Source organism: Bufo gargarizans, chromosome 4 (genome assembly GCF_014858855.1).
Source record: "Bufo gargarizans isolate SCDJY-AF-19 chromosome 4, ASM1485885v1, whole genome shotgun sequence".
Classification (NCBI taxonomy): domain Eukaryota; kingdom Metazoa; phylum Chordata; class Amphibia; order Anura; family Bufonidae; genus Bufo; species Bufo gargarizans.
The window spans coordinates 437,893,183-437,909,308 of record NC_058083.1 but is presented as its reverse complement, the minus strand read 5'-3'; the positions used below and the strand labels follow the sequence as shown (position 1 = coordinate 437,909,308).

General features: G+C 37.9%; 1 protein-coding gene across 1 annotated transcript in view; it reads right to left on the bottom strand.

The window, feature by feature from the left end:
* Nucleotides 1–5,725, bottom strand: part of PAX1 (paired box 1) — an 82,280-nt gene extending 76,555 nt beyond the window's left edge. The window contains exons 1-4 of the mRNA XM_044291247.1: nt 5,722–5,725; nt 4,734–5,366; nt 3,420–3,562; nt 2,969–3,188 (exon numbers count right to left, since the gene is read on the bottom strand). Coding sequence (XP_044147182.1) covers nt 2,969–3,188; nt 3,420–3,562; nt 4,734–5,366; nt 5,722–5,725 — 1,000 coding nt within the window. The remainder of the gene's footprint in view (nt 1–2,968; nt 3,189–3,419; nt 3,563–4,733; nt 5,367–5,721) is intronic.
* Nucleotides 5,726–16,126: the final 10,401 nt, after the last annotated feature.

The window sequence follows — 16,126 nt, the reverse complement described above, 5'->3', positions numbered from 1 at the left end:
TGATTCATTAACAGCAATCAAGAATATTAAAATGATCTATTTTTTTTTATTTATTTTTTCTTAATGATTGCTTCCTCTATTCCTTCCTGGACTATGGCTGCTTTAATATACATTCAGCCTGAGTTAAGGAATTTATGACAGCAGACTTTACACTAAAAAGTATATATTAAAAAGAAAATTGATAGGCATATATATAGCAAATGATAAATATAAAGGATTGATTTTATATTATTTGTTATCAAGGTGCAAGAGTGTTATGTACCAATAGTGTTGTTATATGACACTGTTGCTTGAATAGTGATGGTCTAAATCACCACCATATTTAATGTTATGTCATAGGACATGGAGACAAATTTTATATATTATGACAAGAATGTCACAAACATACAGTTTTTTTCTTGGTAGAAACTACATGTTCACCTGCTTCTACTTAAAGGTAACTAATGCTAGTGTTTTACATAAGACTAGGAGTGATATTTTGTATGAGTTGTCAAAACCATTGTCTTTTGACTTTAAAGATAAAGAATTGTATCAAATTTTCAATACAGCCTAAAATCACTAGTGTGAAGTTTGTAAATGTACTGTACATTTGGTTTGTAAAGATACATTTTTATTATACTGTATTTTCTCCATTTGACTTTATTGTTGTGCCCTATAACACTTGCATTATGACCACTATTATTTTCACTGTAAAAATCTTATACATTTATTTCAAAATACTTCTACCTCAGTCTTATTACAGGTTGTTACATCTGTGGCTACAATTACCTTTTTATATAGTACACAATATAACATTCTGTATTTAATTGTACATACATAACCACAGCACCTAAAATCTCATAAGCATTTCCAGCTAAAATATGATTCGGGGTTTCACAGCTATTTAACCATGAAATAAGTAGGCCCTCTCACTGTCCTATATCTAATGACCCCAAGCCCCCCTCATGCACCTGTTCCTAGGAGCCAGCACTTGACCAGCCTGCTGCGGTGCAGGTAGGTGCTCTGATGTCCTCCTGGGACACAATGTTCTGCAGTTTGGGATTTGTGCCCTGCTGGTTAAGGGATTCCATTTGTTTCAGAATTAATAGCAGGGTCCAAACCAAGACCTTCTGGCTTCCATCACAGCATCTGATTCTTATAAAATGTCTCCAAATCGTAAAAGTATCTCACATACTGTAGGACAATCGACTCTTTTACTGCAGTTTTATAGAGCAATATTGTCTACCATAGGTTCCTCCTTGTAAATTAGCATCTTCCCCTATAAAAAGCCACTAATGAGCAGAATAAAAAGTCACATAATGACAGGCACAGTTTCTAATTATACAAGTCACAATAGATAATAGATAGATAGAAGATAGATAGATAGATATAGGAAAGCAGCACCAGAAGATAATTATATCGGTGCAAATCTCCTAAATAGAAAAGGAGGTAGCACTCCAAAAATTGGGAAGAACAGTGACCTTCTTTTTTCACCCACGGCTATGGAGTGCTGTCTCTTTTTTCCCAGGTAGACAGACAGAATTACACATCTCCTATAGATTCTGTATATATTAAGTTCAGTGACTTGGTGGAGGACTACAGGTCTCAGCACGCAGCAGCAGGTATTGCAGTAGGCGGTATACCTCTGTCTGTGTGTTTTATTTGTGTGATAGAGTGAAACAATTATTTAATCATCTGGAAGTGAAGTAATTGCGATAATTATACAAAATGAGGGGCTAAACGGTGCATACAGTTATACAGAGGCCATGTTAAAGTCATTTAGGTAACTGGCATTTTGCTGTGAGGTAAATAGCCATGGCAGTATCTAGTAGGGAAGAGGGATCTGTGAGAAGACTTCCCAGGACTCATATACTCTATATATATATATATATATATATATATATATATATATATATATATATATATATATATATATATAGATAGATAGATATGTATATATATATATGTGTATATATGTATATATTAGATATAAAAAATAGCGCTTCTATTTCTCGGTCTCCATTCTTCTGCTACATTCTCTTGTATTTATTTTTCTCTCTTTCAACAAACTCGCTGTCTCCTCTGCTTCTCTGCTGTGTTTTTGCTATTTTGCTCTCTCCTCGTTTTCACCCTCTGCCTTTCTTTCTTTCTGTATTTATTTTCTTTCTCTGCCCTAGTCTCTCGCTTTCAGCGTTTTTATGTGTTCTCTCGTCCTCTCAATCCTTTCTGTTTCTTACTTTCTCAGTATTTATTCTCTTATTTCTGTATTTATCTCTCTCTCTCTCTCTCTCTCTCTCTCTTTCTCTGTCTCCTTTCTATGCCGACTCTTTATTTTTCTCCTTCTCTCATTCTGTTTCCCTTCCTGTTTCTTCTCTGATACAATTTATATTCCTCATTCTGTGTCATGTAAGAAATGTTCAAGTAGAAGACGCTTCACCTATAAATAAGCAAGAGCTACAGCTCAGTCACAACAATCAATAGCCACAACCTGGAGTCAGATCAGTCTCTACATAATGCAGGGGTTCAGTGTATCACCCCAATGTACATAATGCAAGGGTTCAGTGTAACACCCCAATGTACATAATGCAGGGGTTCAGTGTAACATCCACAATGTACATACTGCAGGGGTTCAGTGTATCATCACCAATGTACATAATGCAGGAGCTCCCTATATCACCCCTATTTATACATAATCCAGGGACTTACGGTACCATCCCCAATGTACAAAATGCAGGGGTTCAGTGTATCATCCCTAATTTACATTATGCAGGGGCTCACTGTATCACTCCAATGTACATAATGCAGGGGTTCAGTGTATCATCCCCAATAATGGTATATAATGCAGAAGCTCAGTATATTACCCCTATTGATATATAATGCAGGGGCTCACTGTATCACCACTGTTGATACATAATGCAGGGGCTCACTGCATCACCCCCAGATACCCCAGCGTGATGTGAAGCTATTGCAAAGCTGCCATGTTACATACCTTCCCTGACTTGGTGCTTGAAGGTCATAGGGGCTGCCATGTCTCCACCATGTACAGTCACACCTGGGCCATGGTGGGTAAGGGGGCTTCCCTGTGTTTGCCAGTGATGCCCCTGGGTGACATATCCGGCTCCTGGGCCCCCATATACTCCATACTGGTTGGTAGAAGGATAGGCGCAGGCTTGAACGAAGCCACCCACAGAGGAGAGACTGGAGGCAGCCTGCAAGATGGACAGGAGAAAGCCACATAAATATGGGGGGTAATCAATTAGTCCTCGTCTAATTGAAGCCTGAACGGGACCTTTCATATAACATTGGCATGCAAAATATAAATTCAGATTATAAAATAAATTAATTAAATTATATACATATATATATATATATATATATATATATATATATATTTTATTATTATTATTATTTTATTTTTTACATGGAGCTGTTGAAGTTACCTGTTGGTATTTGATGTCAGGGTCTACAGCAGATTTCTCTATTCCGTTGATGTTCTGAGTAGCAGGAAACCCTGTCCTGTTAACACTTGTCCATTCTTCCATTTTAGGGGAATAAACAGCACCATCTGCACCAGCAATGGCTCCTAAACCAACACACACATCGATCTATGAAACCATCAATTCCACATAAATATCTAAATAGTAATTCTGGACAGTAACTCAAATTTGTGGACTTGGCCGCCACTACATTTATGTCATGCCATCCGTGTCATAGTGTGTGTATGTCTATATATATATTCTTAGAACATAAAAAAAGCAGATTAGGAAAAAAAAGCTGAGCCTGTTTTACTGTGTGTTCATCTGTTTCAAACTGTACTGATCTATCCAGCTGTGTAATAAATTAATTATAAAACTCATCCGTTTTGCATGTCAATTAAATTAACAAAATATTGAAAATGGATTTCATGCAATTCAGTCGCCCATTACTTTGTAGTAATACATTAGTATCAATCATTTTGTTACAAGCCTTGGTTCACTTTATATAATTCTATTATTTTTTCTATTGATTTGTTTTTATGCCTAATCACACACACTTACAAGTGAAAACGTTATAGTATTTGCTCTTATTGGGGCAAAAACAACTACATGTCACTCACTGGTGGCGAGATGCTGGCATCTTGTCTCTCATCGGTGGGCAAATATTTGACAACGAAATTGTATTACACCATCATCTATATCCCATATTCCTGTAGAAGGACTCATGCCATTTATTTGTTAATCTTAAGGGATGAGCCCAGAAATGTGGATAGATAGATAGAAGATAGATATATAGATAGATAGTAAGTAGATAGATAGATAGTAGATACAGGACCGATAGATAGATAGAAGATAGATATATAGATAGATAGAAGATAGATAGATAGATAGATAGATAGATAGATAGATAGATAGTAGATAGATAGTAGATACAGGACCGATAGATAGATAGATAGATAGATAGATAGATAGATAGATAGATAGATAGATAGATAGATAGATAGAAGATAGATAGAAAGAATATAAAAATAGATAATAGTAATAGATAGGATAGATAGATATGTGGCAGCCACACAATTGACGTATATGACGCCGTCTTGACGTCATTATGCTGATAAATAAATAAAATAGTAATTTAAAAAATAGAGGGATCAATTTCTCAGACATTTCTATTCTCTGTGCCTCTCCTGGAGACTTGCTGGGATCTGCAGTGTGAAGAACCCCACGCATGACAGGACGTCTGTTGACAGCCTGGTCTAGGACTTTCCACCAACTCACCTGTTTGTTCCATGAAGGTGCGGATGCCTAAGATGTTGTTGACAGAATGAGCTGAAGGCCAGGTCCTGGCAATGCTGACATGGCCGGGTGGCATATGCACTCCATGGTGATGGCTGCCGACCTTACCAGAGCCGGGAGATATTGGGTTTGGGTAAGGATATTGGTAGATATGATTGTACTGTAATGTCGGTTGTGAAGTCGTCTGCTTTGTGCTCTCATATTGACTAGGTTGAGACAAGTTTCCAATTTTATTCCTTAAAATCCTACTAATGGAACTGACAGAAGGCACGTTGTACTTGTCGCAGACGTTGTCAGCCAGAAGTCGGTCCCTGATCTCCCAAGCAAAGATGCCGGGGTCTCCTTGCTTGTACTCCCTGATGTGCTTGACCACGTTAGGAGTGGTGACTCTGGGCTTGCTCCCTCCAATAGCCCCTGGTAGGATGGATCCTGTTTCGTTGTATCTGGCCAGGATTTTACTCACACATCCATGAGAAACTCGTAGCTGTCTGCTGATATCACAAGGCCTGATCCCCAGCTGTGCCAGCTCCACTATCCTCAACCTGATAGCATTGGGCAGGGGTCTTCCATTAACAAACACACCGCCCAGCTGATTCACTTCTCCATAAGCTTGTTCTGTCCAGTGAAGAAATACAGAATATCAATGCATAGGAAGCTCATATTTACAGTGCTATAATATATATATATATATATATATATATATATATACACACCCCTTCCAGAAATTAACTGGAAGCTCAAACTTTTCCTCCAAACTAATATAAATACAAAATTATTGTCACATACATAGTAGAAACAATAATACATAGTAATGCAGAAGAAACATTTGCAGAAAAGCATCCACATATAATGATCACAACATGCAGTTCTAGCCCTGCGACATTTCTGAGGACAATAACGGATGAACTACCGTGTGTTCTTCTCCGCTATTTTAGTATTTATAGGGTTGTAGAAGGAAAAAGCCGCTTACCCATCCCGCAAGAACAGAATGAGACAAACTTCTTCTAGACAGAAAATCAGGAAAGTCAAACAGATGTAACCCAGAGATACATGGAGGGAGAGAGAGCTGAGACTTCTCCAATGAGCTGGACGAGGAGGAGTGTTCTGCACTCTCAGCCACTTCCTCCCCTCACTGTGCTCTGCTGTGTTTGCTCAGAAACTTCTCTCAGGCAGAAGAACAAAAGCTCAAGGTGATCTGATCTTCATCCCATCAGGCAGGAGGACTGCAGTTATTATCTACAAGTGGAGTTGGTTCAGATCTCACTTTGACGTGTCCTCCACGTCAATCTTAGTGGTCAGGCTGCAGGAGCTGCTAAGGACATCCCATTGGTTGCCGTCATCTTAAATAGGCAGATATTTTTTCTCTCCTAGTCCTTCTAGTGTAACCCTAGCCCTGTCTTCTGCTGGAATTTCTCAATCTACTCATCCTGAAACAACATTAGCTGCCATCTTTAAAGGCTTTCAGAGATCCCTGGCAGCCCTATCCATCATGTCTTCTGTTCTTCAAGCACATTTTCCTCTCAATGTCCAGACAAGAGTAGAGTATTATTATATTTCTTTTCCTTTCCCGACCTTCATCTTAAAACATTAACATTTCTAGATTCACAAGTACATTTTTGATGCCTTCAATAGTGTTGTATCATCTGGAAATCATTACTTTGTATAGGTTCTTGGAATTGCAAATGAAGACTTGCAGAAAACAGTCTTGTCAAGAAAAGAATTGCATGCACCAAACCATTCAGCTGGATGGCACCTGTTAAAATATAGAGACTTGAGGTCCACTGGCACATGGTTTTCTGGTGCGGTGGGCAGGCGAGGTTATTTGGGAAGATAAATGTGAAATGAGTTCTCCTGTCTCAGTACATTTCGTAGGAGGAAAGTGAATATGTTTTGATCTTAGAAGCAGATAAACCGTGTTCCCACGTTTTCAGCTAGGGGCTTCTCGTGATCAGATACCAGACATACTACCCATAGGAGGATGTTTGCACAGATCAGGTGGCAAGTGGTGGAGATGCTTTATCTCCTATTGTAAATATAGAAATATAGCCCCACTTCCCAAATGTGTTTACCGTCTAACAAAGACTGATCAAACCTTTTAAGAAGCTTTAAACGTGGATAAATATCATCGGAACATCCACAACTCCCAATTAAATAGAGACTGAGAAATCATTAGTTAGAGACCATGAAAATGTTCTGTAAGTAACCAGTATAGCACAATACCTCACAGTGATAATGAGAAGGTTTCACAGGTGCAGAGTCACGTAAATGACACCAATCCCCAACTGTTATTTTATTTATTTTGTTTATTTTATTGTTACATTGTATCATATCGGTTATTTCATTGCCTTTAATATAATTTGTTTTAAAACAATTGTAGCAGGTTATCTACCCGTAATATAATAAGAGGGTGTATATACATTCCTCTATATACTACATATAGACATATATCTATATTATATATTAACATTCTATACAAGAGTTTGCCTCAATTGTACTGTTATTATTTGGAAGAAAATATGAAACGAAGATAGCAGACGAAATCTGACCAGATTTAGGTCTCTGTGCACACTTTGCTTCACTGTTTGTTCCCACCCTTAAAGTAATGTTTGTGCACAATCCATTATTTAACACTAGAATGATTACTGCTTGTTGTAACCTTTCTATGACTGAGACTGACTGCATGGGCAGATATTAGATATTAGGAGATAGATTATAGAGGATAGATATGAAAAATAGACAAACGGGCATGGGGTAGGCAGGTAGATAAAAAAGCACTTGGGGTGAGTAAAGCGGGTCCACCATTCATTCACCCTACTTGGATTGCTGCCTGTTATTTATTTATTTTTGGTAGAGAAGTTGATAGATACTAGATCTATGGATACATGTGAGTAATAGATAGATAGATAGATAGATAGATAGCAGACATTATATATATAAATATATATATATATAGAGAGAGAGAGAGAGTTATATATTCGATTGCAGTGCTGCCTCACTTTTAGTTTTTTGGATCTATCAGTGGAAGTAATACCTATCTCCCCTGAGGATTTGCACCCATGTTCACACTATCTAACTGTGCTGATGTCTTCTCTGCAATTGAAATGTGAGGAATAGATAGATGATAGGATAGATAAATAAATAGGTTGTTCACCTTTACATGTTGGAATGTATGTTTATATATATATATATATAGAGATAGAGAGAGAGAGGTGTGTGTGTGTATGTATATATATATATATATATATATATGTATATATTTAGAGAGAGAGAGAGAGGTATGTATATATATATATATATATATATATATATACACACACATACACACTCACATATGAGATAATCAATATTATTGCCATGTCTTCATACAAAACATACAAATCATCATACATCTTTATAACATACATTGCTTTTATTTTATATGCCAATAAACATCATTATAGAAACAATTAATTTCAGTATTTCTTTCATAAATCTAGGTTTTTATTTCCTGATAATTATCCCACACAGTGAAGTTTCTAGTTCCTGATCTCACCATGATTTCAGCCTAGATTGCGATGCCATGTAAAGTCAATAGATTGGCGCCCTCTGTCGGTGCTTCTTAGCACTGGATCCCAATGCATCTTCAAAGAAAGCAGAAAGACTGCAGTGTTAATGTAGAAGGAAGCAGAGGAGGCATACAGCATAGAGGTAAGAGCACTAGGTGATGGCAGCTGACAGTACAGGAGCTCTGCACTTCTGAGGATGGGTCACAGGGAGGAAATACCGCAGGTTTTCATAGTAGAGGGTCAATCACACTGGCTGCACACAGCCTCAGGGTATTAGCTGCACCTTCTGACTGCACTCCATACACACTGCAGGTTATAATGATATCTTATTATCCAGAGACTTCTCACAACTGCATAACCACACTGGGAGCATTAATCTTCATCATCTGCAGATTGCAAATGGAGATAATAGGAGTAGTAGTATTGTAGAGAACAGAAACGGACAAATTACTAGGGACACATCACGTATGTGTGCAATGTATTTTATTTATTGAAGGTATGTGTTATGTAATGCCGTGTGTGTATTATACCTCTACTGTCTAATCTATTTATCTGTCATATATATAATCCACCTACCTAAACTGTTATCTAGTCCTTCTAGAGAATCTATCCATCTCTCTCATCTTGTGAGTGTATATATATATATTTTCTATTTTCCCAAGCTATTATCTAGGCATGTCTGTGTAGAAATACAGTAGGTAGACTGATTGATAGATAAATATAGATATATAGAGATTATATATATATATATATATATATATATATACACACACACACACACACACACACAGAGAGAGAGAGAGAGAGAGAGAATACAATATAGAAGAAAAATGGCAGCACTAGACAAAACAAATATATAAAATACACATTTATAGACGCTGTCTTCCATAGTAATTGTGCAGATACACAGGCATGAGCACATGTATACAATTATAAATATATATATATATATACACACACAGATAGATCGTGTCACACATGCACACACATCATATATCATTCTATATATATACATTTGTAGATAAGCACACACACATAATTCTAGATAAGCATACACAGAAATATAATTCTAAATAAGCACACACACATGTATATATAATTGTAGATAATTACAAAAACATATATTTCTAGATAAGCACACACGCATATAATCCTAGATAATCACACATATGTAACTCTAAATATGCACACACGAAGTATAATTCTAGATAAACACACACATATAATGCTAGATAAGCACACACATATGTATATAATTCTAGATAAGCACACACATATGTATATAATTCTAGATAAGCACACATATATATATAATTCTGGATATGCACACACACATATATATAACTCTATAAGCACACACATATATATAATTCTAGATAAGCACACACACACACACACATATATATATACATATATAATTCTAGATAAGCACACACACACATATATATATATATATATATATAAGCACACACATGTATAAATTCTAGATAAGCACATATATATATATATATATATATATATATATAGATATAAAAAAAAGCACACACATGTATATAATTCTAGATAAGCACACACACACACATACACACACACATATATATATATAATTCTAGATAAGCACACACACACATATATATATATATATATATATATATATATAAAGCACACACATGTATATAATTCTAGATAAGCACACACAAAGTATAATTCTAGATATGCACACACATATATATAACTCTATAAGCAACACACACACACACACATATATATAACTCTATAAGCACACACACACACACACACACACACACACACATATATAATTCTAGATATGCTGTATTCATGGCGATTATTAAAGCAATAAATCAGGAGCTCAGCCCTGCTGCCCCCACAATGCATGTTCTCCATTATAGTTCTCAGCAGCTCCAGAGGAACCACAGCAGGGAAACGGCGCAAAGAGGGCGCAGAGCTGCTGCTGGAGATGCACTTACCGACATGTGGATACAATGCTGCTGCTCATGTCTTTGCATTAACGAGTGGGAACAAAAAAAAATCAGGTGAGAATACAACATAGTTCTGTGCAGGAACTACAAGTCCCAGAATACCCTGCCTCTCCAGGCATCCTGGATCTGTTGGCACATGTGAGATATAGTAAATCCTTCACAATGACATTCATGATCAGATCCTACAGCTTTACATCACTGAGGCCCCTGCACCTGCTGTGGTAACACTGAAACAAGTGATCAGATGGCGACTACCTGGACACCTGGGTCAGGTCCTGCAGACCAGATCCCCTTCTCCACATGTATAGCATGGAATATAGATCTGGACAATTCACTGGAGGCCTATGATCACTCAGCAATACCCCCATTATTAACACTGTCATCACCATCAGCACTAGCATCAACTAATCAATACTATAATATCATTAGCAGTACCAGAAAGATAGCCTGGTCATTATCACTGATAATAATCAGCCCTCTTATCATTAGCAGACAGCACGATCATCATGACCAGCATTATCCCCACTATCACAACCATCATCAATATCAGCAGTATTATCACCAGCATCATCATCACTGTCAGCACTATTATAGCCATCAGCGCTATAGTCCATATCTATCTATCTATCTATCTATCTATCTATCTATCTATCCATCTATCTATGTCCTATCTATCTATCTATCTATCTATCTATCTATCTATGTCATATCTATCTATCTATCTATCTATCTATGTCATATCTATCTATCTATCTATCTCTTGTGATATCTGTATTTTGGGCTATACCTAGCACATTTCATTGGGTTTCCAATTATTAACTAATTGAATGCCATAAAAGTGTGATTAGTAAGGATGTATCCACTGGCTTTCAATTAATGTCCGAATCAATATGAGACTTTGGTCATACTACAGATAAACAGTCCATCAACATGAATACAGATTGGAAAGGAACAGTGTCTCTGCCCATAATCAGCATTCAGCCAATATTGATAAAGGATGTGAAAATGTAACATATGCTAGGGTAACCTTCATGGCCAAATGACCCAAATTCACCAAAAGCCCTAACCACACAAATATTCTCTCACACATATATTCATATCTATCTATCTATCTATCTATCTATCTCATTTCTCTCTTGCAATGTATGTATATAAGAATCTATCTACACCTTTATGTTTTTCTTTTCATTTCTCTTTTTATTAATTTGTTGAAATTAAAACACACTCTTAGATAAAAGCCTTTATGGAACCAGTACTCAGCATTATGTATCTTATATTCTATATATTCTATCTTGGATGCTCATTGTTTTGCAGTATTATATAGAAATACACTAGTTTATAATATTTGTATGTGGTCACCAGAGTCTCTCTCCTGAAAGTACACAGGCTTGTTATCAGAAAATTGTTTTCATTTGCTGGATGGACAGGTCGTCAGTCATTTCATTATCAGTCATATTATTCATTACCACAAGCCATCCAAATTAATTACAACTTGAGGTTAGTTACAGTTGAACCAAATTATTTGGCATTATAGTTTCTCCATCGTCCAAATGTCTAGAGTGAATTGACCTCCAGAGATGGTTTTAATTTTCTTGTGTAGGGCCTTTTGGTTTTATTCTACATCTATGGTACTCCAGTTTTGATTTAGTGTTTGAGAGTTTGTGATCTCATAGACGGGTATGGAAAAAATTAGACAAGGTTAAGACATCAGGAGATCTAGAGTGCACCGGTTTACTAAAGGGGAAATAGTATTATATATATATATAAAATATATTATTTTAACCACATGTTATATCTCACCACGCTTCACATAATGGTTTGATATTGCCAGATAAAATCCACAGAGCTGTACCAAAACCTTACATACGCATAACTATTCTTCACTTCAATCTCATGTCTGTATAAATTATTCTTCTCATATGTATGAAACATATAATACTTGACAAAAGTGACTCCTTTCAAATTAACCAGTTAATTTCAGTGTTACATGATTGCCATTCAATTCTCAGATCTCTCGTTATGAATGAAAGTCATCTGAAAATAGAGCACCACCATATTCCAGATGCTAAAAAATACGGATGACGTCCGTGCGCATTCCCTTTTTTGCGGAACGGAACAGCTGGCCCCTGATAGAACAGTACTATCCTTGTCCATTTCTATCTTTGAACGGAACGGAAAAACAGAAATACGGAAACGGAAGGCATATGGAATACATTCATTTTTTTTTGCGGAACCATTGAAATGAATCGTTCCGTATATGGAACTAAAAAAACTGGCGTATAAGAAATGCAAAAAACGTTTGTGTGAACGAGCCCTAAGATTGAGTATTGTCACAATAAACAGTAATTTCACCAACAACCAGCTCGTCCCTCACTCCCATGAATATGCACTTTCACCCTTTTCACCTCCATTGGTGCTGTGGGAATATTGAACACTTGCTGCGCGGTTCTACCACAGATTCCATCAGTGCAAAATCCTACAGTCAACTTAAGCTGGTCCTAAACATTCAATATCTCTCCCTCTCTGCTCCCCCATACGCATGCACCTTCAGTTCAGCTGAGCGTGTCAATGGGGAGAAATCTGCTGCCAGACACTTCTAGCTGTGTCTTATCTTGGGAGAATAAAGCTCAGTTGGCACTATCCTTCTCTTGAGGCCTCTTTCACACTAGCGTGTGCGCCCCGTTGCCATATTGCGGCCCTCAAAATGAGGGCCGCAATACACGAGCACAGTCTGTGGGGCAGCCGCAGCGGATGGCGGACCCATTCACTTGAATGGGTCCGCGATCCGGCCATTCCGCAAAAAGATAGGCCATGTTCTATCTTTTTTGCGGAACGGAAGTACGGGACGAAACCCCACGGAAGCACTCCGTAGTGCTTCTGTAGGGTTTCGTTCAGTGGTTCCGTTCTGAGCCATTCAAGTGTATGGGTCCGCATCCGTGATGTGGAATGCCCACGGAACAGCACCCGTATATTGTGGTCCGCAATGCGGCAACGGGGCACACACACCAGTGTGAAAGAGGCCCGAGAGTCCGGAGCTCCCCATACACATTAGACTGTCCACTGAGCCTGACTGACAATGTACTAATCCGTACTAAAGCCTTTACTCTATTCTGGCATTTGTGTATTAGGTATGGCCAACGTAAAGGCAATGTGTCTCCTCTAAACATTATTTGCTATTTAAAACCATACAGTGAAATATATTAATTTTTTGTTATTTTATTATTTATTATTAGGGCCCCTCAACAGTAATATACAATGACATTATATACAGTATATACAGTGTAGGACATGGTCAAAGCGGCTGCAGGGCCTGGTCTGATAGAGCAATCTTTAGTAGCCACAGGAGTAATGGTTGCCTGGTGGGGGGAAGGAGGGAGGGGCGTTAAATGATTTGCTGTGGGGCCCAATCAGTTCTAGTTACGCCACTGCACAGTAGTCTGATGGGGACTCACTCACTTGTATGGGAGAGTTTTCTGGGCATGCTCTGTGACCTGTGCAGAGGTCATAGTAGAAGAAGACGTAGATAGGGCTTGTGTGGTTGGGTCGCGGTTGGCTGCAGTAGAAAACCGCACAGTCAATTAGGCCTCAGCTGCCTTGTTTTAACTAATGAAGACAGCACAGTATAGCCGGTCTTCATTGGCTGCCATGGATCACAGCACTCAGACTCTCACCGATCAAAACCTTTAATATGCCACTATTCAAAGTGCAGGGACACTTAAACATACACACCATGTTTTAAATAAAGGAAAATAAACAAATACAAAATTACATTGTAAAATAATTAAAAATCAATTAAACAAAGAGAATGCTGGAACTATTTAAAGACCTTCTTAATTTCATGTACCTTCCTAACAACTCTAGTTCACCACCAAGAGTGCGTTGTTATTGCAATCCGTACAGAATGAGCCCTTATTATGTTTGTGGTAAATATGCTGGCTGCAAATAAATTGTATGCGTCCTGTCCCAGTAACACAGGTTATCAGCGCTCACTTAAGTGCAACCAGCTGTAGTGAAGAAGATGTCTTGTTAGATAAAGGACATGGGGGGGGAGACCAATTCACACACAAGTGGATGAAAGTCACATTTCACAAGCACCTGAGTTATAGGAAAATAGAAAAACAAAACAAAAAACTTTTTCCTTTAAATGCTGCAAGGCTCCTTCAGGTCCATGGACTTGGCTTGGCTTTAATTGAATGCAATGGCTGGAGCTTTCTTTCAATGCCCTATATATTTCTGCACCTGGGGTCATAGGTTGACAGATGATGGATGTATTATTTCATCGTTTGTTCCAGTTCAATAGGGGTAGCTAATAAATCTAGTTCTCAACCCACATAGCACCTATCACAGTGTACCGCCCCCTCTGTATAAAAGAATGTGAAGATATCTGGAAGGAGATGTGTCTATTTCCAATGCACTATTTTATTGCTATATGTCTTATGTATTAAAATACAATAACAATGTTGCGTTTGGTTTCAATGTTTCTGTTGTTCTTTTAAAACATTAATTATATCTCAAGCAAATCAGTTTGTTATACTGGAAATCAATTCCCACATGTTTAATTAGCTTATGTTCAGATCCTATAACTTCACTACGGTCACGTAGGCTGGGCGGCCAGTAGTTTTATTCCAAAGCCATTGACATTTTGTGTTCTGGTTCTGGTGTGCATTCCCTGAAGGCTCTGGACAGAAAAATACTACAGGCTAGGTTTTTCTGTCTGGTGCTGGGAAACATCAAGCATTGAAGAGACTCTGTCACCTCAGACCACCCCACAACCTGGCCATGTGATACACAGAGGAACAGGCCTGGAGCATCTCCATTATGTGTGGACACTCAGGAGTCCTCTCGATGCATCTCATAGATGGTTCTTTAATCTTTGGCTCACAGTGGGGGAAATGGAGTGAGTAGATAAAAATTACTGGCTTGAGGCCCATGTCCTGTAAACTATTTATCCTTTACTGTAGTTTATGGGGGTGGTATGAGGTGACAGGCACCCTATAAAACTGATGCCGTACGCCAGGAGAGATCCCATAGAAAATCAGTTTCTCTCCTGCAAAAGGGAAACTACAACAAATGCCTGGGTATATGGGAACCTATCTATCTATCTACGGCACTTCCAAAAAAACAGTTGATGTGTTTATTACACCAGGTGCAACATTTCGAAACGTCGCTCCTGGTGTAATAAACACATCAACTGTTTTTTGGAAGTGCCATGGATTTTCTTTTTTTATATTTGATTTGGATTGCTTCCGTGGCCACTGGTACTCTGTCTTTTTATTTTGTCTGCAGTGCTGCCCAATATTTTATTCATTATCTATCTATCTATCTATCTATCTATCTATCTCGTTCTACCTATGAATTCAATATTATTTTTACTACAGTAAACTGATAACATCAGATATGTATCTTTAGTGCTGTCTACTGGAATGGCTGTGATTTTTTTCAGATTTTGTTAACCTTACAAGATAATATTATCAAAAGTTAAAGGGGTATTCTGGTAAAGTAACTTAATTTTTGAAAAACTGAATTAAGGCTCCAAGCTGTGACCCAACCACAACCCATACCTGTACATATAACCAGAGCTTCAATTTACCTTGCAAACCATTTGTCTAGCTCCTGAGTGAGCCTGCAACACACAGAGTATCAGGGCCTCTGATCCTCCCTCACAAAACTACAATCCCCACAATCCCTAGCTTTCCTGCTGTGAGTGTTGATGTTTACTGATTGGCTGCCTGATATACAGTCCGGTCAAGCCCCCCTCTGCTCAGTAATCACCAGCACACTAAGGGTACTTTCACACTAGCGGCAGGACGGATCCGGCAGGCTGTTCACC